At 35.0% G+C, this 26,958-nt stretch overlaps 1 protein-coding gene across 1 annotated transcript in view; it reads right to left on the reverse strand.

The window, feature by feature from the left end:
• Positions 1-1,043: 1,043 nt before the first annotated feature.
• LOC111053810 (cohesin subunit SA-1-like) overlaps positions 1,044-26,958 on the reverse strand; it is a 64,351-nt gene continuing 38,436 nt past the window's right edge. The window contains 10 exon segments of the mRNA XM_039420376.1: positions 1,044-1,171; positions 4,742-4,902; positions 9,517-9,725; positions 11,704-11,877; positions 13,843-13,976; positions 14,732-14,891; positions 20,320-20,508; positions 23,349-23,504; positions 25,748-25,841; positions 25,843-25,853. Of these exon segments, the coding sequence (XP_039276310.1) occupies positions 1,077-1,171; positions 4,742-4,902; positions 9,517-9,725; positions 11,704-11,877; positions 13,843-13,976; positions 14,732-14,891; positions 20,320-20,508; positions 23,349-23,504; positions 25,748-25,841; positions 25,843-25,853 (1,383 nt within the window). The 3' untranslated portion in view covers positions 1,044-1,076.

A 26,958-nucleotide genomic window follows, 5' to 3' on the forward strand; every position in this document is an offset into this window, starting at 1 on the left:
ATGTAGACCCTTCTTCAAGTTTGTTGCCCAAATTAAACATGTTTGATTTTTGGATACAACATGAATCTTGCAAGTACAATCCTACAGAAGAAAATGTGATAAGAGGCCAGTCTATGTAAATGTATAGAACAACGATAGAAAGTATGATGCAAGAAAATTATGAAAAGCAAAAAGAACTTTGAGAATAAGATTTTTATTATTTTCAACTTGAATCTTGAAGGTAAAAACCTACAAATGGTTAAAAACAGTTGTCAGTCAATGTGAAAGTGTATAAAAATAAAATAGAAAAGTATGATGCAAGAAAAGTAAGAAAATTAGAACGAAAACTTTGAAATTGATTCGATTGTTACTTTATAATTGAACAGAGTGAGTCATATGTATGGGAACCCTTCAATAAGTTGGAAACTGTTGTAGATATAATACTGTAACTTTCAGTAAAGCATAGCCACCTTCAATACAAGGCCGCGGCCTACGATATTGCAACGTCGCAGCGTAGGCCTAGAATCGAATACATGATTGGTGAAAAAGATTTTAAAAAATACCAGCTGATCTTTTCCACCAATCATGTATTAGAATGTAGGCCTACGCTGCGACGTTGCAATATCGTAGGCCGCGGCCTTGTATTAGAGTTGGCAAGTTATTGATAGAATACTCCACTTTTGACGTACAACTGAATTTCAACCCCTTATAAGGGGGTGACTTAGGGCTTGTAACTCTAATATTTCAAATGTAAACACCCATTGTGTGGTACATAATTTTAAAGGTCTTTTTAAAACAAGAAAGATGGCATCAATAAAAATGTTATATGATACTTGTATCCAAAATGGCAGCTGATTAAAATTTTAGTTTTCACTTGAATCTCCAATGTATTTTGTTTATAGGAATTATGCAACAAAATTCCTATAAAGTTATTCAAGTAACTTGAATTGGAGGAAACTTGACTAATGTAAACCCTACTTGACCCAGGAGGATTGTTACAACTAACTACTGGATCACAAAGCAGTACAGCCAACCCACTGTTATGATCAGAGTTAAGCGGCAAAGCAACAAAAGCTGAGCTGCGTTACACATTGAAATTAGTTGCAAGCTTTAGAGTATGAAGAGTGCTTACCCCATATTGAATTCTGGATCAGATCTGGTTCTTCAGCGTCATCACCCATCTCGTCGTCAACTGAAAACAAAAACAAAATATTGTTACAAATGGAAATAATATATAGATGGAATTAAATAGAGAATGCATTTATTCAAATGCTAATTAATATATATTATTATTTAACGAAAATCCTAAATAAATGCTGTAAATCACCCCGAAGACCTCTGCTACTGCAGACATTGACAACAGGGGTAACAGCTAGATGAAAATTCGATGAGAACTACTATCCAAAAATTAGTTGCCAGCCCGGAAATCGAACCCGGTACCTCCCAATTGCTAGTCAGGAACCCTTACACCAACTGACAATCTCTGGATAGAGAGATCTATATAGAGAGCTCATTTTATACAGCACTTATTTAGGAATTTCGTTAAATAATAATTATATATTAATTAGCATTTGAATAAATGCATTCTCTATTTAATTCCATCTGTAACTGGTTGGCCGCTATGGCTTTGTATAAAATGAGCGCTGCTATCCAGAGATTGTCAGTTTGGTGTAAGGGTAAGCATTCCTGACTAGCAATTGGGAGGTACCGGTTCGATTCCCGGGCTGGCAACTAATTTTTGGATAGTAGTTCTCATCGAATTTCCATCTAGCTGTTACCATGTTGTCAATGTCTGCAGTAGCAGAAGTCTTCGGGGTGATTTACAGCATTTATTTAGGATTTTCGTTAAATAATAATAAGAAATAATATATGTTTAAATTAGAATGAATATGAACTAATTACTAAATGAAATTCTTAAGTAAATGCCGTCAACCACCTTAAAGACTTCTGCTACTGCAAATATTGACAACTGATTGAACAGGTAGAATGAAAATCGACGAAGCCTGATTTTCACAAGTAGAGTTAGTGGTCGAGTAACTGGTATACTAACTCTACCGAGCTAACTCTACTCTACTCACTTGGTCGAGTAACTGTTTTCACAACAACTGAGAATAGTAGGTAAAGTGTGTTGTCTAGTGAACAGAACTAACCTTAAAATATCAATACTTTTTAATAAATTAATACTTTAATAAATAAAAATACTTCTTAAACTTGATAGCCTACGGCACGACTCTAATCTACTATAGTGAGGTCCACGTTATAATGACAGTATTTGATGAACTTTGGTTTTGCTATCCTTGTCTATCATTCGACAAAGTCGGTGGTACTATCCTTTTCTAGGTCCACAACGATGCCAATTATGTTTTTGACAGTGTAGAAATATAATTAATTAATGTAGAGAATCGGCATCGCTATTCTTCTATCTTCATCCACTGCCATTATAACGTGGACCTCACTATAGCTCGAGACTGTTTTCATTGGCATAGTAGTGGTAGAGTAGAGTGAGAAGCGGTGGTAGGGGAAGGCAGGTGGTAGAGTACTATCCCACTCTACTAAAAACTAGTACTCTACCATGAACGTTTTCATTGGAAGATTTCACAAGATAGTTAGTACTTGCCCAGGGAACTCTACTACTAACTCTACCAATGAAAAACAGGCTTAAGAGCTACTACCCTTCTACTTATAGTAGTTCATGTTCGTGAAGCTATGTGACGCTGGTAGTCTCTGTTACCCGTTCTTACACTCTCACCCGGACAAAACAGTAATCGGCTTGAGTTAACAAAACATCGGCTTAAAATTTGGAACATAAACAACCTATACCATGGGATATCTTTTTCAACTCAATCATCTCTATTTTATAATTTTCTATATTCACTTGGAAGTGAAGGATTGAGTTCGTCCAATGTCGATTTTGGTAACAGTATGTAACGTAGATTTTGAATGTACTGATAAAAGCTGGATTCACATACAACACTGACAGTGAAAATATAATTCCCGTAAGCTCAAATGGTATTATTCATACTCACTCAGCCGGGCTAGGTGGGAGTACTCCAATTAGAACTAGTGGGAATTATATTAATACTGTTTGATTGTATATTAATACGTTCTTAGACTGGCCACTAACGGTAAAACATGCAATATAAACACGCATGTACTGTCCACCGCTCGTAGCTTGGCCTCTGGAAGGAATGCAGTCGATCTAGTTTTAGGCGTGACATATGGCACTGGAGAGCCAGGTAGCGAGTACACAATCGCTGTGGTCTATTTGCCTTCGCCAAATGTAATTGAGCAATTTCCATCCCACCAAATTTGTAATTTAACCAGCGATCTATAAGTAAAATTACATCCTAACGTTTTCAGTCGTTACATAAAATAATAGAGTTTAAGATTCAAGTTCAACTTTCAACTCAGAATTCAACTTTTTCGATGAAACTAAAAAATCATCGTTTTTTTCTGAATATCACTTCGCTTAGACTTATTATAAGATGTACTAAAAAGGGTGGATTTTCCACAAAATCACTATTTTAAAAAATTGCTATAACTATTTTAAAACGGCTACCAACTTAATGAAAAAATAACACATTTCGACGTTACTCCGGTCAGCTGCTGTTTAGGGTTTGTAGTCACACTACCGAGTCGTCAACAACATGGCGCCACTCGTTAATTCCCCCCCCCCTACGCCTCAGACCTCAGAAGCCAAGTTATGAGCGGTGGACAATACAAGCATGTTTATCATGCACACACACATGTCCATCATTGACACAGACACACATGTTCATGATCACCATGCATGTTTTATCAGCGAGAGGCTTCTAACATGAAATAAACAAACAAATAATCATAAAAAACCACTGGAGAATTACAAAAATTAGAATGATAAAAAATAGATTGCCCTCAAATATAGAGAAGCGAAAAAAATAAAAAACAAAAAATTGGAGAGACAAAAATCTAATCTCAAAAAATGTTGCTCGAAGGCTTTCCCTGTGATGACTCAACCACAGTATACATACAGTATGGAAACTTGGCTAGTACCCTGACGCAAAAATCCACCATCTTGTTAGGAAGCGCCGCATTGTAATAGTATTGATGGTAGGTTCGGATCACTTTAATGATCTCGTTCACTGCCACGAGCCAATCAGAAGACCAGGATTGGAACTTCCCAAGGTCACTTGACGTGTCTAGTATTTGCGCCATGTAAAAAGCATTGGTTAGATAGGCGTTTTATTGACAGTTTCCATTCTGTACCTATTCTGTGACACAACAGTGTATGACGTTATGAGTATCATGCACGTCCTACAATAGTGGCCAGCCTTATACCCGGTTCCACCAAGCTCGGTCAAGACATTTGAACACGGGTACGATTTAAAATGTGAACTGAAATTATTGATAGTTCCAGTGCACTCGTTGTAAAGCTTAAAGCGTACCTATCTGATTTGACCATGATCAAGCTTGGTGAACCGAGTGATAATTAAGTGTTATATTTAAATATAGTTTGGTGTTTTAATTTCTCTAAATTCAAAATGTTTAGCTTATATATATATTTGGACGAAAATTGGACTTGAACGTTTTACAGAAGAAACATAACCTATTTTTTGGACATTTTAATAATTTATCAAAATTGGGAATGGAATAGATTTGGGCAAGCCTGTTGTTCCTTCCTAATCATATTTATATGATTTGTGATTCTGTCCACGAATAAATAAATAAATAAATATTAGAGATATAAGATAGCATTAATTTATTTTGGGTGATGTCAACTCACAGATCTCCTTCTTCTTGCGAGTGTAGGCGCGCTTAGATGTGACCAGTGGCTGGTCAGTTTCGCCGTGAACGAGTGAGTTGCGGTAAGTAAACACTGGCTGCCAGTCCTCGCCGCGGCTTGACGGCATTCCCGCCGTTATCCTCCGGTCCAGGAAGTTAAGTCTGCCACACAAAACACAACATCAAATAAAAAATGTCTACATAGAAGTTAATAATAATAATTTTTATTTCCAGTAAGATGTATACAAAAACAATACAAGTAAAATAATATTAATTAAACTGTATGAATAATTAAGTGATACAAAAGTTTGTTAATGTCGAAACGACATAGCTAATGTCGTGAAAAAAACAAAAGCAAAATATCACTTCTACACACACAAACATCTGAAAGGAAATAATTAGGTACTCCCGAGGCAAAGGCCTATATGGGAGTCCCAGCATAAAAAAAATAAACCAGAAACACACTTATAATTTTTTATATAAACCAAAAAGATAATAATAAACTGAGGTAAACTCATGTATTATTTACATTAGAATATAAAATGTTTGATTTAATATGTTATTTTGTGGAACGGTGCTTGGTCGGGCTACAACTTACTAATTTTTTGTTGTCAATAATATTCAGAACTAGCCGTAAGGCTCGCTTCGCTCGCCATATCCGTCTAGCCAGGGGGCTCCTCCCCCTGGACCCCCGACTGGATCGTCCATGAATGAGATTAGCAGGCTCGCTTCGCTCGCCTGCATTTTTATCATGTTAGGACAATCCAGTCGGGGGTCCGACTAAACGTCTGGCTAAACGAATATGGCGAGCGAAGCGAGCCTGACGGCTAGTAATATAATATTCCCAGGATTGAAGTAGCAGTGCCCAATCAATTTTTCCGCGATAAATGCATTTAAATCTTCAACTTGGTGCCAACCTAACAAAGTCAACTCAACTTAATGCCAACCTGACAAAATTATTAATTTAGTTGCCAGTTAACAACTGTTTCGAAGAGGTACTCTATCTAGATTATAGTTCTATAGTAACATATGATATGGAAATTTCAATTATAATTAAGAGATTGGGAGAAGAAGAATATACATGCTAAAAGACGAACTTTAAACCCTTAAAAACAACCTTAGAGTTAAAATATTGCCAAAAGATTTCTTAGTGCGCCTCTAAAGGGCCAACTGAACATACCTACCAAATTTGAACGTTTTTGTTCCGGTAGATTTTTAGTTATGCGAGTGAGTGAGTGAGTGAGTCAGTCAGTCAGTCAGTCAATCAGTGAGTGAGTGCCATTTCGCTTTTATATATATAGATTAGTCCTTTACTTAAATTATACACTATTGGAATCAACTGTAGATTTCGGAGTCTAAAGAAAATTATTTCAACACATTTATTTCTATCAGGATTTAAGTTAATTTGTTGAAGAAGACTTCACCATCATTCGTTTCTAATAACCATACTTTTAAATTAACCTTGAAGCTTACCATATTATTCAGCTGTTTCAATTCTAATGGTAACATGTTATACACTCTTGGTGATATAATATATATATATATATAATATATATATATATATATATAGGTAGTGTCTTTGATAGATTTCTTTATAGGGTCTGGGTGGAATCCAGTTCCCTGTCGATCTCAAGAAATATAATATCTTAGTGTGAGAAAACTCCATTCTTTGAATAAGGGATATGAACTTGTCATACGGTGCTTCTAAGCTAAGGTCCTCATGTCCTACAATAAGTGGTTTGATAGTGGAATAGTATGCACCACCCCATACTGCGATTCCATATTGTAATCTGCTTTCTATCAACGCGTAATATAGAGAGCGCAAAATATATTCAGGAAAGAGATGATTTTTTAGCTATATTCAATAAGTTATCTAAGTTATATTATGATAAAAGGGACAGTTCAGCAGAGTGCAGCAGAGGAACTTTGCGCGCGTATTTCACATTAAATTTTTCCTACAGTTACCATTGAATATGAAAAGTGGGTAATTATGGATGAAATGATGGCTGAAATCCATCAATGTTTGTGTGTGTGATGCTTTATTAATAACAACCTAATTCATTTAAAAATTAATAATCCAATTGAAGTTGAAAATTTTCAGCCAAAGTTCTAATTTTTATTCATTCAAGAATCAGAAAAAATACAGATAAAACAATAATTTCGCATTCAAAATACACGCCAACAGCTGGTTCGGATGACTGCAAAATGGCTGAACCGACAAGCGCGCGACCTAGCGGGAAGAATCGTACCTAACTTCGTTTCATCCAGCTAAAAATAGTATTCAGATATTTAGAATTATGATTAACTAGAATTACCGAAAGATACTATAAGTAAACTAAAAAATATTTATAAAATAACATAGACAACAGAAAATATTTTATTGTAGTATATTCTAATGTTATTTTATTAATTTTATTGACATGGATTTCGAACGGTAATTATTTAACCTGAAAATTCGAATTTCAAAATGTGTGTTTGCTACATTTCTCATTGCTTGGAGTTGAAATAATTATTACTGTCAATAGAAAATAAACATTATTTATTATTAAATGATGAGAAGTTATTATTTAATTATGATTTAGATAAACATTATTCTTGTTTTGGATTTCTAGATTGGGATTTTATCATAAATGTAGGGTAGCCATTGAAATGATTCTTATCTAAATCTAACCACAGTCATTGTTACCAACTTAATTTTTGTTTTCGTGCACTAATCCTCCATATAACCCACCAACTATTTTGTGTTGCCATGTTGCAAATCTGGAGTGCAGAAAATTTTTTTCCCGCACTAGAGCGGAAAAGTGATTCTTTGCGTTCTGTAATCAGTGCAGGAGTGGCCACTTTTCAAGGTAACTGTAGGAAAAGTATATTACAGGTCAAAATGTCTCTGATCGATTCGTCGACACGAATACAGACCCTTGAGGTCCATGTTGGGATTAACAAATGTTTGTATACTATATTTATTTATTATTTATATACCGTAGATACACCACTCATTTAAAACTCATGAGTCTCAAATTCCTACATACACTATACTGTGGCTGCACCACCATGATACTAGGACACGAGGCAACATTGACCTGCCCTACTCCAGACTGTCGAAAGCACATGAATGCTACTCCTTACGGACGCTAAAATTTTTCAACAGACTGTCAATTTGTGTTCGTGAGCAGGAATATGGGAAGTTTTGTAGACTGATACGCGAGAAACTCATCAACCACCCTCTGCACTCACTGAGAGATTATGAAACCAGTGGACTTGTGCAACAGTTTGAGACTGTTTCATAATTTAGAATTGCAGTCCATCTACAGAGCCATATGAAACGACCAATCTGCAGCCATCTCAAGTTATTTGTGTTTTAATTGTTTTAAAGTTTGACGAAGTCTGTCTGGCGACTGCTGGTCATGGACTGAATATACTGAATTACTGAATATATTCAAATCGGTAAAAAACACTTCACTTAAATGGGATACTTTTTTACAAATTAATAAGAGCAATATGAAAACGTGTAGTAGCCTTTATTATTTAGAATATTACAACGACTAGTTTCGACAATAACTTAGGTCATTTCAAGTTAAAAATAAAAGGTACTACAAGTTTGCATATTGTTCTTATTATTATTAGCCCAGTCAACGAAGTGTTATAGAGGGAAAAGTTTGGAAGACAATAATTTTTGACCCCGCAGTTCTTTTTAGGGTAGTGAGGAGGTAAACATATCAAAAGTCCCCACCCCTACCACCTGTGCTAAGGGGGTGGGGGTGGTTCAAAGGCAACATTTTTTTGTTTCTCGCATATAACTAGAAAATTATGCATTTAACAGACATGACTATTCTATAAGAAATTAAAGCTTACATAATTTCCTACAATATCGATTTTTTAACAACTAACAACTTTTTCTATATCTCTTTCACTTTTTGAGATATCCGCTCTAAAAGATGTGACGTTTTTGAAAAAAACACATTTTCCATCAATTTTTTTGCTCTTATAACTTATTGAATATCGATGGGAAAAATCCATGCTAATCATGAGCTTATAGAGCATAAAATGCTCTTCAATTTGATGTCTAATTTCACAAGTTTACGTACATCCCCACGACTGTTGCAGCAGCTTCAGTGTTGAGTGTGAAATCTTCAGTTATGCAAAAATAGACCAATAAATTGTCAAAGGAATTTGGAGAAAAGGTTTTGAACACAATTTTTGACTTCGCAGCTTTGTTGGAACCAGTTAGGGGGTGAACATATCAAAAGTCCCCATCCCTACCCCTTGTGCTAAAGGGATGAGGGTGTTTTAAAAGTAGCATTTTTCAATGTTTTGCTTACACGCTCATATCTTGAGAAAAATGCGTTCAACCGACATGACTAACTATTCAGAAACGAAGCTTGATAAATTCTCTACAATATTTGTTTCGTGGTGATATCAGGTGATTTGTGATATCTCCAACAGTTTTCGAGATATACGCTCCTAAATGTGTAAAATTGTTTAAATAGCAGCTTCTAATCCTATTTTTTGATGTTTCAGGGCCTACAACTCTACAACAATGCATTGTGAAAATGAATGCTCACCGTAGATTTGTAGAGCTTTGTTTTCTCTTCAATGTTTTCTCTTAGCACAGGGTCCAGGTGGGGACTTTTGATATGTTTACCCCCTCACTACCATAAAAAGAACTGCGGGGTCAAAAATTGTCTTCCAAACTTTTCCCTCTATACCCTTTTTTGAGCATTCATTGCCTGGACTATGTGCTAATCGGTCTACATTGATTTAACAAATGCAACTCACACAATGCGTTTGTCCTGTTTGAGTAGTTTGTTGGTGAACTCGGTGAGTATTTCGAGGAAGGGCAGATTGGGCGGCGGTCCGGTTGGATCCTCCACTGAGTCCCCGGTTTGCACCGCATACAGTATGCCGTCTCTGTGCAGCGCTGTGATCGCCTCTCTGTTCTTAATGGCGTCCAGACCGAACGACAAAGCAAACCGTTTGGCAAGTTCCTAAACAGAACATATAAGAGATCATATTAGAATAACAATATAACTCGCTCTGGAGTACAAAAGCATAGAAGCATAAAAGCATAGTTTATATTTATTTATTGATTCACAGAACACAAAACTGTTTCTTCCCGAATCTTGATGCATACACTATAAATCCGGTAGTCCAAAAAGTAGGTTATGTTCCATCTAATAGAATCTATAAGGATTAAGTTATTAACATTTCGTTAATAACTTTGGTGTAAACGCAGCTTAAAGTAATGAATAACTTTGAAAACTTTGATATAGGTACTTAAATTTAAATAAAAAATAATGAATCTTGAATAGAATCATATCGTTGGTCATGTCAACAAATCAGATATGTTGATCAAGTCAATTAATATTAATCTATAATATTGTTAGATAATACCTCTCGTGAGATCAGCTTATTGATTGCAATATTTCAACAGCTGAACATAATAATTATTCCGTCTCACTCCCACACAGGCACTCGCATCTTCCGTTATCGACAGACAACGAATTATCAGCTGTTTTCCAAGGATGAATAATTATATCCTTTTCATGTCCTTCAGCGAGTTTCCCCAGGAATAAGACCATGTGCTATCGATTTTTTTATCAAGAACCTCCTATATTGCAAATTTTATCAAAATCGTTAGAGCCGTTTTCTAGATCCGTTGGACATACATAAATACATAAATAAATATATACATACAAAAATTGCTCGCTTAATATAATAGGATAACAGGAATACACATTAAAATCCAGCATAGTTCCCAAATTTAATAGATGATTAGAAATTGAATTGCAATTGGCCGGCCCAGTTGGTTTAGAGGTCAGGAACAGTAACAAACTTCAGTCTGCTAGCTGGGTTCAAATCCCGCCGGAGGCATGGACGTTTGATCATCTCATCGATTCACCTAAATAACTTCCATTACCCACGCACAAGCAAAAAGCTTATGTGGGCATTATCCACAATAAAATTGTTAAAGTTTGATTGATTATCTGTTACTTTTTGTGTAGTTGAGAAGTTGATATTGTGGTAATTATTCATATTGAATAAAAATACTGAGATATTAATAAAATACCATGTTATTGAGCTACTCTCATATTTTGTTGTCCATTATTTAATTATTAATGAAAGCAGAAAAAATCAGGAAAGAGAAAAATTGTTTTGAGCAAATATGAGAAAAGAAGCCACTCTGGTCACACATAATATTAACACTAAATGATGATTGAGTTTTTTTTACTGTGGATGATGCCCACATAAGCTTTATGCTTGTGCGTGCTTAATGGAAAGTGCGTGGTGACTTGATGAGATGATCAAACGTCCATGCCACCGGCGTGATTCGAACCCGGGCGGTGCAATCAGATTGAACTATGTTACGCTCCAGACCACTAGATAAACCTGTTGTACTTATTTAGCCGTAATAAAGTACAATTTTTAATCAAAGTAGAACGTTCCTAATCAAAAAATGATCCAAGAATCATTTTACACTTTTAATTTTTTTAGTTCTTTATATTCGTAGGGAATAGAACATCTATTCAAACCTTTCAAGTACAGGAAAAACTTGATAAAACAACACAAATCTGTAAAAACATTTGGGTTTGAAAACTATCATCTATTTTTACAACTGATATAAATACATTTTTATCTGTTGTATCTCAATAGAGCCTATATCAATCGTATCTTATTAATTATGCTTTAGATTGAAACTTTCAACACATTTATCATCTTTGAACCATTACACTTCAATTAATATGTTTGTATTCAAATTTGATGTGAATGTATTATTTAAGTGCAAATTTTTAGTGAGGAAACATGAAGAACCCACGACATATAACCTATAAACTTGAGTGCTCATTGGAAATGACATTGGGTAATACGGCGAGACAGAACATCCAAAAGGATCTCTCTGCCGATAAAAGCCATAAGAATAAATGTGAATATATTATAAAAAGTGTATGATAATACGAGTATTACCTTCAAACTACTGAATTCCTCAAGTTGTCGATTTATCCTGATGTTGGAATCCTTTTGCAGGTCTTTGTACAGAGATATCAGACTGGATATCATTGTTTTGGCGCAGTTTGTCTTATTGATTTCCCTCGCCTTACCTAGTGTTGTCTTGATAATATCGCCGTACAAATTGTAAGACTGAAACAAAAGATCAAGGATTTGAATTTGCTGAATACATTCTTTTCAAGGAGAAATTAGAACCTTATTTAATAGAATTTTTAACGCTGGATTCGCACACAACAGTGACAGTGAAAAATATAATTACTATAAGTTTTAATGGTATTATTCATACTGACTCGGTCGGGCTGAGTGGAAATAGTCCAATAAAAGCTCATGGGAATTATATTTTCACTGTTCACTGACACTGTTGTATGCGAATCCAGAAAAGTCTTGAAGCCTTTAGAACTAAAGGTGTGTTGTCTTAGTTTCAAGAATGAAACGATTCTTTATTATAATATTATACAAAAATATTATTTAATATAATCTTTATTGGTATATCACAATTTGACAAATAGGCCAGTCAACACAATAAAAACAGGGTTTATACAACACAACAATAAACAGCTACATTATGAAAAAAGGTATTACAGCATATGTATAAGGAGAATTTGATTCCAATGTACCTACTGTGACTATTTATTGTTGTGTTGTAGACGTATAAACCCTGTATCTATTGTGTTGTATTGTGTTGACTGGCCTATATGTCAAATTGTGATATTCTATTGAGACCAATAAAGATACTCTATCCTATAGGTGGAGTTAGGACCTTTTAGTCCTCTCTACCAATCAGCCTTAATATCGTTAAGATGGAACCGGTATTCAGCACAAATATGAGTAAATATCTCTACAAAATATAAACAAGGTGTTCTGAAAAAAGGTACCCGTAAGCCAGGGGGTGATTCCTCACATCAAAAGAAGAAAAAAGTTCTAATTAACATAGGTCCGAAATGCTTAGTTACCAAGTTGTACAGGGTGAAAGATTTCGTATGAATTTCACTTCCCCTGCCCTACGGGTATTTGTTGGATGTTAATTAAGATGTTAAATTCAGCGTACTTTATGTAAAAATGAACTGAGAAATTGAATAAAACCATTTCCAAACCGTTAGCTACAGTAATTTCTAAGATATGTGACGAAATACGCGAAACTTGGTCCCGAAAAACAAGTTCCTTTCAGGGTTGAAGCAGATTTACTATGTTAAATGTACAATAAACACAAAATATTTACGTACAGAACTTGTAGCGAATTTAATTTTGAAGAGAAAGATGTAGAATAAGTCTATAATAGACAAACACAACCTTGAAAAAATAATCCTTAATTACATACAAAACGCATGAAAAATAGAAAGCTTAACCGATTTTGTCTATTTTTCATGAGTTTTGTATGTAATTAAGGATTATTTATTCAAGGTTGCGTTTGTCTATTAAAGTCTTAATCTACATATTTTTCTTTGAAATTAAATTCTCTACCAGTTCTGTAAGAAAATATTTTGTGTTTGTTGTACATTTAACATGGTAAATCTGCTTCAACCCTTAAATGAACTTGTTTTTCGGGACCAAGTTTCGCGTATTTCGTCACACATCTTAAAAATTGCTGTAGCTAACGGTCTGGAAGCGGTTTTATTCAATTTCTCAGTTCATTTTACATAAAGTACGCTAAATTAACAGCCAACATCTTAATTAACAGCCAACAAATGCCCTTAGGGCAGGGGAACTGAAATTCAGACGAAATCTTTAATCCTGCATAACTTCATCCTGCCTGGTAACCAATCATTTTCGGGACTATATTAATTAGAACTTTTTTCTTCTTTTGATGTGAGGAATCACCCCCTGGCTTGCGGGTACCTTTTTTCAGAACACCTTGTTTATATTTTGTAGAGTTATTTACTCATATTTGTGCTGAATACCGGTATCATCTTAACGATATTAAGGTTGATTGGTAGAATACCATAACAAAACTAGCTCATGATAATATTCCTCTTGAACTCTTATTATTTTCCAAGTCATACATTTCAAGTACTAAATTTTACATTCAGCTTCATTGAGTCAAATACAGTAGCTTACAGTATTTTTCCAATATAAATTTGACAATCGTTGTAAGTATACCTTGACGTAGTGCTTCAAAACATCAGCAGCACAAGATATGGGCATTATGCTGTACACAATCAGCTTGCAATAAGAAGCGAGGAAGTTTCGCCTTTTATGCAGATCTTCGATTCTCGAATGTTCGTCCAGTTCATCTGGAATTAGAAATTGGATAGATGGCAATACATTGATGTGATAATTAAATGATAAAAGTATAAAGAAACTCCCAAAAATGACTGAGAATTTATAAAAAATACATAAAATATACACAACATAATAATACTGGACAACCTAGCTCCTCTCGTGATGCGTTTCAAATTCATCAATTTAGTATGCACAAATGTTCATGAGGTCTCCAAGGGATTTCTGGATCTAATACCACTTCTAGAACTTTTAGGGCCGGCTTCCGAGCTCGGGATTTAGCCAAGTTCTAGACTTTAAACAACTGGAGTTAGAAAATTGACTTTGAAATGAAACATTCCTAAATAATTAAAAATAGCTGTAGCTTTACACTATTTACTCTTTATTTTATTTTGTGCTCAATTTCCTAGTCTTTCGAAATTTAATTTAAACTTCGACTACGCCCCGTTTCGGGAAGCCAATTTTCTGACTCTAGCTGTTTAAAGTTTAGAACTTGGCTAAATCTCAAGCTTGGAAACCGGCACTTATAATGTTTACAGTTTCTATATATCTGGCTTCTGTTTCTCAAGTTGCTTTCTAGCTTTTCTGAATGGTATTTGCTTGTTTTTTTCGCGATTCAGTAAAGGCATATTAACGGTTAACCATTTCTCTAGTTTCACAAAAGCATCTTTGCACCCAAATTAAATTTTGTTGACTGTGCTCTACATTAAGATTCTCACATCATCGGCATTCAACACACTGTGTGCAGGTTCCAGTTAATGATAATTACCTTCGTCTTCATAAGTGAAAACGTTGTTCTGGATGAAATCGTTGAGAAGTACTTGGAGAGATCGGTCAGCCTCGTAGATCAGTTCTGAGAGGACAGCTTGCGCATTCGTTTGCAGCTGATTGCAAAACACGACTAGAAGATCACATATCACAAGGTAAGCCTGAAAAATTAAAATTATTGGTTTATTGGTTTATTATACATGTCATGGATAGTGACGAGCACCATATCGACAATAGTCATACAATAATAGAAAAAACAAGATATTGATACAAAAAACACAATAATTGTACATAAAAGAACAAATCTCATCATAACACAAGTAACTTATATCTAAGACCTAAACAACATTTATAACAAATGCAACATATTCAATGGTCGAAGATACTTCGCCACTCATAAAAACATTTCTCTAATAGCCAACATTTCAGATTAGTCTTGAAAGAGTTTAGGGTTTGGGCAGCTTTTATATTCTGTGGTGAACAGTTAAACACTTTTTTTGCCAATGTAGCTTGGGTTGTACTCATAAAACCCTGTCCTGTGCTGTTCAACTCTGACTAAGCCCCTGTATCTTGTATTGTGTTGATGAACATCCACACCTGTCATCCAATCATCTTTCATTTTATAAGCAAAGATTGCCAGATGGTACAAATAGAGACTAGGAACCGTCAAAATTCTATTATCTTTGAATAGCGATCTACACGAGAAACGGGGTGACTTTCTAAATATGATTTTTAGGGCTCTCTTTTGGGCAGGGAAGATAGAGGTAGAGAATCTTGATCCTCCCCACAGCAATATCCCATAAGACAGTAATGACTCATAATATCCATAGTAAGCAGAGATCACTGCCTCATGAACTAATATACCCTACTGAGCCTGGACATTGCATACGCAGCTGAGTTTAATCTCCTGGAAAGAGATTGAACATGGGAGGACCATGTTAATCCCTGATCCACAGAAACCCCCAAAAAATCAGTTGCATCAGAGGGTAGTAACCTTTAGAATTAGAAGTTAGAACTGAGATTAAAAAGATGATTAGTAAAAAATATCACCACATAAACTAGACAGAATATACATAAACTATACACACTATACTACACTGTAGAATCCGGAACGAATGAATCTACGTATCATTGTGTAGTGTTATGACCAGACCACTATGAACAAGAATAAACAATTAATATTACAACAGATATACCGGAATAGCTTGAATCACAGCTACCTACTACAGAAGGCGTTGGAAAAAAGAGCCAGAACCATACATGGTTCAAGTGCCTTTCAAACAAGGTGACTTGGAGTAAGTGATAACGCACCGGCCTAATAATCAAGAGAACCCGAGTTCGAATCTCGACCGGGGCAAAAAGTTTTTGATCATAGCACAATCACATAGATATGGCCACCCTGTCTTTCGGAGGAGACGATAAGCAGTCGGTCCCGAATTCCTGAAAAGTAGTCGTCATCGCTCATCATCCCTCTCACTCATTACCCACGCACAAGCCTAAGAGTTTATGTGGGCATCACCCTTATTATTAAACACAATTCAGAGCGAGTGAACCTACTTATCATTGGAATGAATGACAAAATCACTTGACATAAAGAATAATACATCATGTGTAATGAATTTTGAAATGTTATAAAGTATACAGGGTGATTCTTAATTATGGTAAAATAATTTAATACGTGATAGTAGAGGTAAAAATAAGAAAAAAGTTATTATAAACATATATCCATAAACGCTTCATTAGCGAGCTATACAGAGTGAAAGATTTCGCCCGGAATTCAGTTCCTCTGGTGAAATACACCGATGCTGAATTGTTTGGGGACTATTTTTGGAAAACTTATGCTGTATTCATATGGAAAAATATCTGAAAAATTGAATAAAACTAGTGTGTGTTTATCTACTTATATTTTTTGCATATTTCAACTTTTTTCTCAAAAACTACTTACACTACAGCTTCCAGACTAGTTTTATTCAATTTTTCAGATATTTTTCCATATGAATCCAGCATAGGTTTTTCAAGAACTAGTCCCCAAACAATTCAGCATCGGTGTATTTCACCAGAGGAACTGAATTCCGGGCGAAATATTTCACCCTGTATAGCTCGCTAATGAAGCGTTTATGGATATATGTTTATAAGAACTTTTTTCTTATTTTTACCTCTACTATCACGTATAAATTATTTTACCATAATTAAGAATCACCCTATATACGTAGTAATTTGAAAACTAGAGTTTCCATCAACAATATTGATATTTCTTCCAATGATGGCCGTTTTCACACTTACCGATTCCTTGACGACAGGACAGGAAACTCTCTGATTGGCTGACTATCGATACGCCAACCTTATCAGCCAATCGGAGAGCTTCCCGTGCTGCCGTGTTGTGTCGTCGAGGAATCGGTAAGTGTGAAAACGACAATTATGTATTCGATATTGGTTGTATTTTCTAATTCATACAACATATTCCAAAACTCTGGTGTGGCGCACTTACATAACTTTCCTTGCCGTTATGAAAATTGATCAACTGACGCTAGTGTTCACGCGCATCTACTATTCAAAGATCTAAGCCAGCTGGTGACAGGACAATAACGCTGCAGACACATGAAGTCTGTTGGACTCAGGGGACCTTGAAACGTATAGAAATATAGAAATTGGGGTACCTTAATTTTTCGGAAAGCAATACTTTCCTTACCTATGGTAATAGGGCAAGGAAAGTAAAAACTAAATATTGTTAATAAAAACAACAATCAGAAGCAGAGATGTAAAGGGTGCGGCAGCGAAACTTACTTATTTTAAAAGTAAATAAAACTCTTTGTATGGATCAGAATGTTTGTATTCATTTTTTTTAATGTGGACACATATATAAAGTTTTGTTTCAATTAGTTTTGAATATTTTATCAGGTAGATGACGTCCCCCATTCTCCATACACTGAGTAAACCGATTTCTGACGTTTGTTATGACTCCTGCCAGCATTGCAGGCGTTATGTTAGCAATTTATCCCCTGATATTGGTCCTCTTATCTTGTAGGGTCCTTGGTCGATTCACATAAACAAGGGATTTTGCAGAAGAGGGCGCTTAGAATCTTGTGCAATGCTGAACACCTTGCCCATTGCCGCCCACTGTTTATACAAGAGGGTCTTTCAACTGTTTATGGCCTGTATATTTTCAGATCTGCTGTGAATGCATTTGGTGACCTGGAGGTCCAGCCTGTCAGAGGAGACTCCCATGAGTACACACTCGAAACAGAATAAGGCTGGATCTCCCATACTGCAGGTTGGGGAGGACGCAATCCAGTGTGGTCTACCTGCCAGGAAAGATTATAAATAAGCTGCCAATTTCAGTGAGGAGTCTACCTGTGGTTGCTCTAAAGCGAAGGTTGAAGCACTTCTTGCAGGAGAATCCTTTTTACTCACTCAACGAATTTTTTGAATGTGACAGTGCACTGGTGAGTAGATATTTTGACTAATTTTGGCGCTGTGATGTCCGCTGCTGGTTTTTGCCTTTTTAGCTTTTATGTTTTTCTTCTGACCTGTCTCTTGTGAGCATGCCCTGCATGGTCAATTTATGGACAGAAATTTAATTATTATTATTGTTATTATTTGAACAAATTTACGACAGAACTTGAGTTTGTGGTCTAAGCCTTGCTACCATCGGATTCCCAAAAATACATTAGAAAAATGTGGATTGACAACGCTATAATGGATTCGTATTTTTCTGACGGTTTACATAATTATCTATAATTTGTATTGTTTTAATATTGCTTACAATAGAAAAGTTGTTTTATTTATTTTGATACAATTACAAATCATATGAATATGATCGGGGATAAAACAACAGGCATAGCCCAAAACTATTGTTCCCAAATTTTGATAAATAATAAAATGTCAGAAAAAATAGGTTATGTTCTTACTGAGGTAAGTTAAAGTTCAAAGTTCTGTCCAAAAATATATATGAGCTAAAATTTTTGAATTTAGAATAATTAAAATACCAAAATTGAAAGTTACAATAGAAAGTTGGGATGGTGTGAATTGGCGACTCAAACATGGAGTATTTGGTATTTTGTTTATAGGTTCACATATACAGAGTGGCCCATGAATCATTTAACACATTGTTACACGCTGATCTGCTGTTAACAATATCCTCATTGTCTATCGAATAACAATGAGCAACTACCAAAAACAACCATCTAACATAACCTTAAACTAATCTGCAGTAAACAAACCTCAAATGCTGTAGTTTGATTTGTAACAACAGCTGACCTTAAAAATTGCTAGCGTCAACTGATTTATTGGGCCACTCTGTATATCTATAATTTATGCTGTTTTAATTTTAAAAAATCTGGTGTGGTACACTCACAAAACTTTCGTTGCTCATTGAACTGTAAGCCTCATTCTTAAACGAGAATAATTTAGGGGAGTTAACATGACGATTGGCGGCAACATATTTGCAACTACGATCAGACTACTGTATATAATTATAATTGATTTCAAGAGTACTTTTTTCTTTGTTTAAATAAATTGTGGAATTCGATGATTTTTTAAAAGACGTCAAAACAGCTGTTCTAGAGATGAAATATCTCGACTATGTGTACATTTTAAGGTGCGTACAGACTTTCGCTCTGCTCCGCAACCGAACGTCACTCCAGCAGAGCGATTGATGATCGACCGGGGATCGGGGGAACGCGAGAAGATCTAACATCTTCCGTAACGTTCATGATGGGTGCGTGGGCGGTGCGACTGTAGTTCGATGGAGGAACGAGGGCGGTACGAGGGAGGAGCGTGCTCGGTGCGGGTGTACGCAGCTTAATAAACTGCTCTACCTACCTACTTACCTCATGCACGAGAAGGAGGTTACAAAGTCCATTTCTGAATGATGGGGTGGCCCCTATTAGTTTCCCAGGAAAAAGACTCATGCTAGTTGATAGAGCTGATAAATAACTATACAGGGTATGGATTTGAAAAAAAATGGTCGTCATTTTTGAGAAAATAGTGAAAAACATGGTTTTTTAGTTAGTAATCATCCGCCATTTTGAATTAAATTTTTTACTGTCGTATCCTCATGGTATAAGGACCTTAAGTTTAAAATTTCAAGTCAATCGGCTAATTAGGAATGGAGTTATCGTGTTCATAGACATTCTGCCATTTTTCTCAAGAATATTACGGAGCTCCTGCAATTTTCCCAGAAATAAGACTCATGTCAGTTGTTGGGCTTATGAATAGCTCCATCCATGGTATAAATTTGAAGAAAATCGTTAGAGCCGTTATCAAGAAAACCGTGAAAAACATGGTTTTTTAGTAATCATCTGCAATTTTTTCCGCCATCTTGATTTGAATTTTATTGTCGGATCCCCATGGTATAAGGACCTTAAGTTTAAAATTTCAAGTCAATCGGTTGATTAGGAATGGAGTTATAGTGTTCACAGACATACACACATACACAGACCAACACCAAAAATCATGTTTTTGTTCTCAGGGGACCTTGAAACGTATAGAAAACTTGAAATCAGGGTACCTTAATTTTTTTGGAAAGCAATACTTTCCTTACCTATGGTAATAGGGCAAGGAAAGTAAAAAAAGAATAAAATAATTTACCTCCTCTTTAAAAACTTGAATACTGCTTGTGACCAGCATTTCCTTCATAGTTTCCATGAAATTAGTCAAACGCTCCTTAATCTCGGAAACAGTATTCGCATCGGCAGCGTTCTCCTTTGCCAGTCTCTCCAATTGGTGAAGATCCCACAGGATTCCAAAGAAGCATGCTGATATACAGTACTTGATTGCCTGGAATGAGATTAAGAAGGAAATGAGAAACCAGACTCACAGCTACTATACCCGTTATGGCAAAATTGCTAAGAGACATAGATTGGATCTATTCGAGAGGAAAACAGTTTGGAAGGTCATTTTTTACAAAAGTGCCAAACAATTGAAAAAATTTAGAAGATATTAAAAAATTTGGTATTAAATTGAAAGGAATATTTGGTAGGCTTATCACTGAATTCGTTACAGCAGTTTGATAATAATTTGATGTGTATGACATTTGTAATAATTAGTAATTAGGCTACATACATTTTTGACACTATTCATACTAGTAGTTCTGTGAACAGTAGACCTCACGCATTATTCTCATCCAAAAGTACCTGATTGAAACTATAGACCTTATGGAAATACAGCAATAGACTGGCTTCTCCACACATCTGTGTAATCACTTGTCAGCTGATTTATGATGAATAATTCTATAGTCTGATTTTTACTCTAATATTGGCGTATGAAGGAGGCTCCTTTTTCCTTTTATATTATCCTTGAAATGCAAAATTTCCAAAAACCTTGTATATACGTCGACGCGCAATTAAAAAAGGAACATACCTGTCAAATTTCATGAAAATCTATCACCGCGTTTCGCCGTAAATGCGCAATATAAAAACATATAAACATTAAAACATTAAGAGAATGCCAAACCGTCGACTTGAATCTTAGACCTCACTTCGCTCGGTCAATTATGTATTAGTACATGTTCAATGAATAGATTTTTTCAATTCAAGGAAAAAAACATTTGAAAAAAATTCTTATGCAATATATAAAACAATGATTGAAGAGAGTATGCCTCTGTAATTTTTATATAATAATCTTTTATTAAAATAAAGTGGATTTTCTGACAATAACTCAAGTTTCTTCATTTATGGAAGAGTTCAACAACATCAATATTCACTCTACAAACTTAAAGCAATGAGTAGTACTAATACGTATTCATTCATTCATTCATTTATTATACAAAACACTGTAATCATAATATAATTATACCAATGGAGGAAAACCAGGTTGAGTGTGCATGTGCCATTTCTAGACCAAATTTTGAAAACGCTAATATTGTCCAATGTATTATTAGGTTATGAAATCACACATCAATGCTCCGTCACTTAATTTTGGGTCCAGGAATAGTTGTTAAATCTTATTTGATTTTTTTTTAATTTTGAAGCTTGACGTAGGAAATAGGATAAATGTACCAAAGAGGTATAAACCGGTAGGCAAAAGAGACATAGGCAGGCCACGATAAAGATGGCAATGATCATTATTTATTATAAAATGAAAACAGTAGTTTGTAGTGATGCTTATGATGATATTAGATTAGATTATATTGATGTTATTAATTTATAAATTTTTATTTATTTTAATTTTTTATTCTAATCACATGCTGAATGTGAGTCGGATCAGGCAATAGCCTAGTCCCTATTTGAAAGAAGAAGAAGATGTACCAAAGAAAACAATGAATTGAAAACTTGAGGAATATTGCACTTATTATTTACTAGCAGGTAACCCGTGCTCCGCAAGGGTTTGATTAAAACTTGACCTACTGGAATCTTTAAGAAATTAAAATAGGCCTATAACCATCCCAGGTTAATTAGGAATCTATATGCAAAATTTCAAGTTAATCAGTCCAATAGTTCAGACGTGATGATGTGTCGTTCGTGAATTTCCTATCCCGTTCGTGTATAAGCCAACTCTTTCCTTTATTATACTAATAGTTCTGTGAACAGTAGACCTCACGCAGTATTCTCATCCACAAGTACCTGATTGAAATTATAGACCTTATGGAAATACAGCAATAGACTGGCTTCTCCACACATCTGTGTAATCACTTGTCAGCTGATTTATGATGAATAATTCTATAGTCTGATTTTTACTCTAATATTGGCTTATGAAGGAGGCTCCTTTTTCCTTTTATATTATCCTTGAAATGCAAACTTTCCATAAACCTTGTATATATGTCAACACGCAATTAAAAAAGGAACATACTTGTCAAATTTCATGAAAATCTATTACCGCGTTTCGCAGTAAATGCGCAACGTATAAACATATAAACAGTCAAACATTTAGGGCCGGTTTCCGAGCTCGGGATTTGACTAAGTTCTAGACTTTAAACAGCTGGAGTCAGAGAATTGGCTTTCCGAAACGGGGCGTAGTCGTAGTCATTGTCAAAGTCACGTTTGAATTAAATTTCAAAAAACTAGAGAATTGAATACATAATAAAATAAAGAGAGTATAGTGTAAAGTTTCAGCTATTTTGAATTATTTAGAAATGTTTGATTTCGTCGAGGAAAAACGTTTCTAATTTATTATAGAAATGAGAAAATAAAAACTGCGACTACTGTTACAAAAACTGCGACTACGCCCCGTTTTGGAAAGCTAATTTTCTGACTCCAGCTGTTTAAAGTCTAGAACTTAGCTAAATCCCGAGCTCGGAAATCGGCCCTATAACTAAAAGGCCCTATAACTAAAAGGCTCGGAAATCGGCCCTATAACTAAAAGGCTCGGAAATCGGCCCTATAACTAAGGCCCTAAAATAGGCCTATAACTATCCTTGGTAAATTAAAAATCTATATGCAAAATTTCAAGTTAATCAGTCCAGTAGTTCAGACATGATGATGCGTCAAACATAATTTTCCTATCCCGTACGTGTATAAGACGGCCTCTCCTTTATTATAGTATAGAACACGAGTAGATTTGTTGTGTTATGAAATCGTTATGAAACAATACTTTCCTTACCTACGGTAGTAGGACAAAGATGGTAAAAATAAATCACATTTTCAAGAGAATGTGTTCCGTATAGAGTTTGTTTCACTCACCTCTTCTGGCATTTGGTTAGATGTGCATTCGACTACATCCTTGAATATAAGAGGCCATATGTTCCAATTGCCAATGTTATGACAGGAATAGAAAACAGCCACTTTTTTCAAGCTGCATACAACATTGAATGTTTCATCGTCATCTGGCGTTTCTCCCTGTTAGAAACAAACAAATATCAGAGAAGTTGAAAACATTTATTGCTGAAAAATTGATGCAGTTATTTCTCAATAACAGAAATAAAAAAATTGTAAAACAATAATATTGTTGTAGAAAAATTGTTCAATATGCAGAAATAAAAAATTGGTAAAACAATAATTGTTGTAGAAAAATTGTTACAGTTATTTGCCAACAAACTGAAATGACTATGGTAAGATTCACGTTATAAAGTAATTTCAAGTCATTCCAGCATATCTGATAAAATATTTATTGCTTATTCTTGTTGATAATTAATAATTCTGTCTTGAATATCACCACAAAAATAAAATAATTTTATTTTATTATCTAAAATTTTCAAAACTTTTCGAATAATATAATCAATTTACTAGCCGTCAGGCTCGCTTCGCTCGCCATATCCGACTACCACCGACTGGATCGTCCAAAGATGAGATCAGCGGGCTCGCTTCGCTTGCCTGCATTTTTCATTTGAGCATGCTTCATTCCATCAGAAAGTCAAAGTACTGAGAAAACGCAGAATAGCTGAAAAAACGTTGGAAAAACGCTGATTTTGGGCGTATCTTTGATGAAATATTAAAGTCACCTCATCACAAAATTTTTAGACCCTAGCTGAACCTCTGTACCAAATTTGAAACTTTTCTGTCCATTACTTGATGAAATAACTGAGAAAATTTTGGGTGTATCTTTGGCGTTATTTCAAATTCCTTCTAACACAACATTATTACACCCCAACTGAGCTTCTGTAGTAAATTTGAACATTTACTGTTTATTTGTTCTTGATAAAGCTGAGAAAGCGCAAAAAACGCAGATTTTGGGCGTATATTTTGATTTTTTTTCAAATCCGTTCTTAGTGCGCCTCTTAAGGGCCAACTGAACATACCTACCAAACTTGAACGTTTTTGGTCCGGTAGATTTTTAATTCTGCGAGTGAGTGAGTGAGTGAGTGAGTGAGTGAGTCAGTCAGTGAAAGAGTGCCATTTCGCTTTTATATAATCATATTGCTATTGAAAAGCCAAAATCTACCCTCCAAAACCTTTCCTTTCACTTTTAAAACATTATTAAACTGAACCTTTCAAGTTATGTTCATCTACAGTCCAGGTCCTCTAGCTTTGCTTTCGGCGGTGGGCCACTAGACTACAATACTACTCGTTCAAAAACATGGAACATTTCTGAAAATGCATCTTTCCATAAGCAACAGATGCTCTCTTGTATCTTCTCAAAAGCAACGTGTTGCATCCGAAAAGATACACAAGAAGCTTTAATGTATTTTCCCATAAGCAACATATTTATGCTGTTGCCATAAACAACAGATGCTCTTTTGTATCTTCTCAAAAGCAACGTGTTGCATCTGAAAAGATACACAGGAAGCTTTAATGTATTTTTCCATAAGCAACATATGCTCTTTTGTATATTCTCAAAAGCAACGTGTTGCATCCAAAAAGATACACAAGGACTTTTAATGTACCCGTCCATAAGCAACATTTATGCTCTTTTGTATATTCTCAAAAGCAACGTGTTACATCCGAAAAGTCGCAAAATGAGGTTTTTGGAATTAATCCTTTTAGCACAACACAGCCTATCAGCTGACATTCGTTCAACAAGCTCTTTCCATTGTGGTGATACGTTGCAACTCTCTCATTCATGAAGAATCTCTGTGTGTAGGGAGCTTCCTCAATCTGGGGATCTAGGCACAGAATACAAACAGAATGGAAAATATCAATCCAAACAATGCATTTTACATGAGTGCACCAAGACCACGTCACGTGACTGCGTCAACTTGTTAGAAATTAAAATTTCTGCTATCCGGGTATTTTGATTGGGTTGCGGCAGTGAAGGAGACAGATTGACCCGGATCAGTAAAGTGATCCGAACTTCCAATCTTCTATACTATTACAATGCTGAACTTTCTTTCAAGATGGCGGATTTTGGCATCAAGATACTAGCCGACTATCCGAACTTCCCATCTCTATACTATTACAATGATGAACTTTCTTTCAAGATGACGGATTTTGGCGTCAGGATACTAGCCGATTCTGTATTGAATTCTGTGATCTAGGTTTTCTGAAGCCTGATGTTCTTACAATGCCGTGAATATTACCCCGCGAACCTTGCCTATAAGCCGTTTCAAAGTCACGGACACAAAGCTACGGGACGCGAACAATAATTTTATACACTAGACAATTTGAGAACTGGCAGAACTGAGGAACTCCAGTGACGCACTCACCCCTTCAATGAGTGAATTCCATTCGTCAATCGCTTCCTTGTACTTATTGACAATGCTGTCAATGATGGTGGACCTTTGCACATCGCAACGGGAGTAGATCCAGGTTCTGTACAGAAATCATAGACATTTATTACCTGTGCGGATCCTAAAACACTGACTAAGTACGACAAACGAAAGATATTACAGTTGTGCTGTTTATTTATCGAGTTAATCACAATATAATTTTATATATATATATATATAAATATATAATTATTATTATTAATATAATAATTATTATTATATATGTAGTTATTATTATTATTAGCGTATGGCACATATATATATATATATATATATATATATATATATAATATATATATATATATATATATATATATAATATATATATATATATATATATATATAGACGCACACAAACACATAGGTAGGTAGTCAAAGAAAAATCTGGTCATGAAACCTTTCTCAGGTTGATAAGATATTGTAAATATATAATATATATATTAAATATTATTTAATTCTGACGACGAGATTGTCAAGGTAGTGTAGTGATTGTGGAGAAGCCGAAATAAAATCATTTAAATCGCCTTCACTATTAAATAAATAAATATCTTTATTGTCACAGAATGTTTACACATTATAGACAACGTCATGTTTGGTAACTCTAGTAAATACAAGGCAAACATGAGCCTGCAACAACAAGCACACAAAGTCAATTTTATAACGTTCAATACATCCATTACACTCTAAATTAGGTATCAATTATATTTCCCAATCACTCATCAACTACTTATATATCATTTATCATATGAATTATATATACATTTTCCAATTTATAGAAAAATGGCTATTTTATATGGGGTTTCTCCTATTAAAACTTCCTTTACTATTAAACGAGCAACTTCTGTTTATGTGTTTATATGTTTATATGTTTGTATTTCACCGGATCTCGAAAACGGCTCTAACGATTCTCAAGAAATTCATAACATGGTATGTTTATAATATAAAGATTCGATTGCACTAGGTCTCATCCCTGGGAAAACTCGCTGAAGGACATTAAAAGGATAATTATTATTCATCCTTGGGAAAACAGCTGATAATAATTATTTCGTCGTCTGATGGAAGTGAGTGAGCAAGTTCATGTTTGTGAGACTGTGTCAAAATTATGACTCAGCTGTTAAACTTTTGTAATCATTGAATCAGGTACTTGG

The sequence above is a fragment of the Nilaparvata lugens genome, chromosome 2, assembly GCF_014356525.2.
Source record: "Nilaparvata lugens isolate BPH chromosome 2, ASM1435652v1, whole genome shotgun sequence".
NCBI classification, from domain to species: Eukaryota; Metazoa; Arthropoda; class Insecta; order Hemiptera; family Delphacidae; genus Nilaparvata; species Nilaparvata lugens.